Here is a 3,020-nt window from a genome sequence, read left to right as displayed (position 1 = left end):
GGGCACTGTGGAGCTCCACCACCCCGTCTCAGCGTAGATCCGGGCACTGTGCAGCTCTCTCTCCAAGGCTGCATTCTCAGAAGGAGATCACCAGGACTTTCTTCCAAGGTGCCTCTGGGTGGACTCGAACTGCAACCCTCCCGGTGAGCAGCAGGTGTGTACTTCCTACAGTTGGTGTGACCTTTCCCATCCCCATCCCTGTAAACAAAAGGTGGTTGCTCGCTGGGGATTAAGAGCAGGGCAGGAAATGAGTCCCAGGCATCCTATGTGGACGTGGACGGCCAGATTCATTCATGACACCTTGAAGGATTTCCAGAGAGACTTGTCAGTGTTTGGGCGGAGGGGCGGGGGGCGGGGCGGGGGTGCTGCAAAAAGAGTAGGCCGGCACAATTCAAGCTCACCTCTGGCTGATAAGCCCGGGGAAATGCCAGATGTCAGGAGATTGTCCTCCTCCGGATGTCTCTCATGCTCTCCCCGATGCCTGGCTAGATTCCAGTAAAGACCCCAATGTAGAAGGGCAAAAAACCTTGTTTTGAAAGCACACAGATGTCTTCAGGGAGTCTGAGGAGTTCCAATAGGACCTAGCTGCAAACCGCAGCTGCCTCTAGCCTGGGTCTTCTGCTTTGGATTTGGGGCAGGAGAGGAATGTACCCCAGAGCCTCTGGCTCCTGAGAAGGACACAGCAGGTCACATCGTCATGGCAAGCAAGCTGGCCCTCTCCAAGGGCTGCCACTCTCCACCCCCACGCAGCCCCTGAAGCCCCTGTCCTCAGGGGGAGTCCTGAAACATGTAGACCCACAAGGCTGCCTCCAGGAGTGGCCACACAGGTCCGCCACCGGTTCACCAGGGATCGGCATTCTGCACACCCGTCGCCGGGTCTCTTGGCCCAGGAGCCAAGGGATGTTGATTGCTCAACTGAGGGTGATGTTCCTGGTCTGCAAATCCCTGTCAGTGTGAGCGAGGAGCCAGGAGCACAAGTGTCTGCACGCTGTGCTAAGGAGGCCATCGCCCCGTTCTTCGCAGAATCCATCTGGCTTTAATTTACAGTGGTCAAGCTGCGTTTCTGTGGAAGCAAGGGGCGTGTGGAGCGTCAGCGCTGAGCTTACAAACAAGAGGCCGCTCTGAGAGGGGCACCTGCATTGGACGAGCATCAGAGGTCCCTGCACTCAGTGATGGGGCTCTGTAATCAGCTCTGCCGACACAGACCCCGTCTCTCCAACTGAGCTGGTATGTCTGAAAATGAATCGCCCCTTTCCGCAAGTCCACTTACAGCATGGCATGCGAGGACAGATGGTTTGTGCTGGGCTACGAATCTGAAGGTTGGTGTTTCAAACCCAGCAAGCAGCTCTCTGGAAGTGTGTGTAGGACAGCGATCCTGGAGCGGTTCTACTTTGTAAATCATGGGGTCACCATGGAGTCGGCTGGCTGGCAGAGTTTGTGGGTTTTGTTCATGCCACCTTTGGGAGTCCCAGGGGCTCTTGGGTACGGACTCCCCTCATCACAGACGCCCACATTCCTATGGGCGATGTCCGGTCAGAGCATGCCTTTCTAATTCAGTTCACTCTGCACAGAATACGGCCAAGCCCTTTCAGAGTTCTCTGAGCAGGATCTTAATCTGAAAACCCAAAAGCAACCCCCCTGCCATCGAGCCCATGCCAACAGCTAGTGAGCCTGTATAGGGTTTCTGAGATGTTGTACATCTGTTTGGTTTTTTTTAAATCATTTTATTGGGGCTCATACAGTTCTTACCACAATCCATCCACCCACCCACTGCATCAAGCACATTTGTACATAGCTGCCATCATAGTTTTCAAAACATTTTCTTTCTACTTGAGCCCTTGGCATCAGTTCATTTCCCCCCTCCCCCTCCCTCCCTCTCTACCTTGTGAACCCTTGATAATTTATAAAAAGTTTTTTTCATGTCTTACACTGACCACTGTCTCCCTTCACCCACTTTTCTGTTGCCTGTCCCCCAGGGAGGGGTTTGCCATGGTCTTTCAGCGGCTGCGAGGAACGTGGGTAAGAAGTGGTCACGTTTTCTATCGGCTCTGTGCGTTCCCTGGGCTTCTTTTGCAACTCATCTCTGATTTCTAAGTGCACCCCAGCCCCCCTAAAAGGAAAGCCCATCTTCAAAGCTGAACCATGAGTGGGAGGTGGGGAGAGGAGGGAAAAAAAGAGGAGCTGATATCAAGGGCTCAAGTTGAAAGAAAATGTTTGGCAAGTGTTGATGGCAACATATGTACAAGTGTGCTTAATGCCATCGCATGATGGATTGCTAGAAGATTTGTAAGAGCCCCCCCCAATAAAATGATTAATAAAAAAAGAAAAGGAAAAAAAAAGCTATACATGAACCACACGCACAAAAATCAGAACCGAAGGGATCAAGGTGGACTCTGTGACCTTTCTAAGCTCTGATGAGAGGGCTCGACAGCAGCGTTCTTTGGAAAACCCTCTGAACGGGATGCAGAATGACCACGAGCCTGGGTGGTGCGACTGTTCCAAAGGGCCCTGGCAGGTTTGCCATGTGAACTCATTGTCCAGGGCACAGTGACCCTACAGGGCAGAGCAGAGGTACCCCCTAGCACAGAAGCAGACTGCCCCTTCTTTCCTTTCCGAGAGCGGCTGGAGGAGGGGGGGCGGGGACTCCTACCCGACTTTGTGGTTAGAAACTGAGCATTTACCCATTGGGCCACGAGCACCCCCACTCCCCTAAGATCTACCTACCTGTTTTAAAATGCCTCAAGCAGGGTGAGTAATCCTTGTTTTGGCAAACTCACCTTTATCTAGCCAGGGAAGTCCCCCAGCCCTGCCAGCGCCAGCACTGGGCAACTAGATCCCCGCATGACTCCAGCTCCAGGCCCGTAGCCAAACACACAGGGTAGGGGGCCAGTGTGTGGGTGGTGGACACTTGCTGCTGGCCACTGAGGGCTCTATGAGGGGAGGCACTGGGTTTGGGGACAGCCCAGCACTACCCACAGCAGCTACTGAACCCAGTTCCCCCTCAGGGTCTCTCGGTCCAT

General features: G+C 53.7%; 1 protein-coding gene across 1 annotated transcript in view; it reads left to right on the top strand.

Annotated features, from left to right (window-relative positions):
- The window catches only part of RFLNB (refilin B), a 30,403-nt gene that overhangs the window by 16,527 nt on the left and 10,856 nt on the right, over nt 1-3,020 (top strand). The window contains exon 2 of the mRNA XM_030888243.2: nt 1,977-2,019. Within this exon, the coding sequence (XP_030744103.2) occupies nt 1,977-2,019 (43 nt within the window). The remainder of the gene's footprint in view (nt 1-1,976; nt 2,020-3,020) is intronic.

Source organism: Echinops telfairi, unplaced genomic scaffold (genome assembly GCF_000313985.2).
Source record: "Echinops telfairi isolate 266 unplaced genomic scaffold, ASM31398v2 ScPeMD7_7458;HRSCAF=8496, whole genome shotgun sequence".
NCBI classification, from domain to species: Eukaryota; Metazoa; Chordata; class Mammalia; order Afrosoricida; family Tenrecidae; genus Echinops; species Echinops telfairi.
This window is presented reverse-complemented; position numbering and strand designations above follow the sequence as displayed.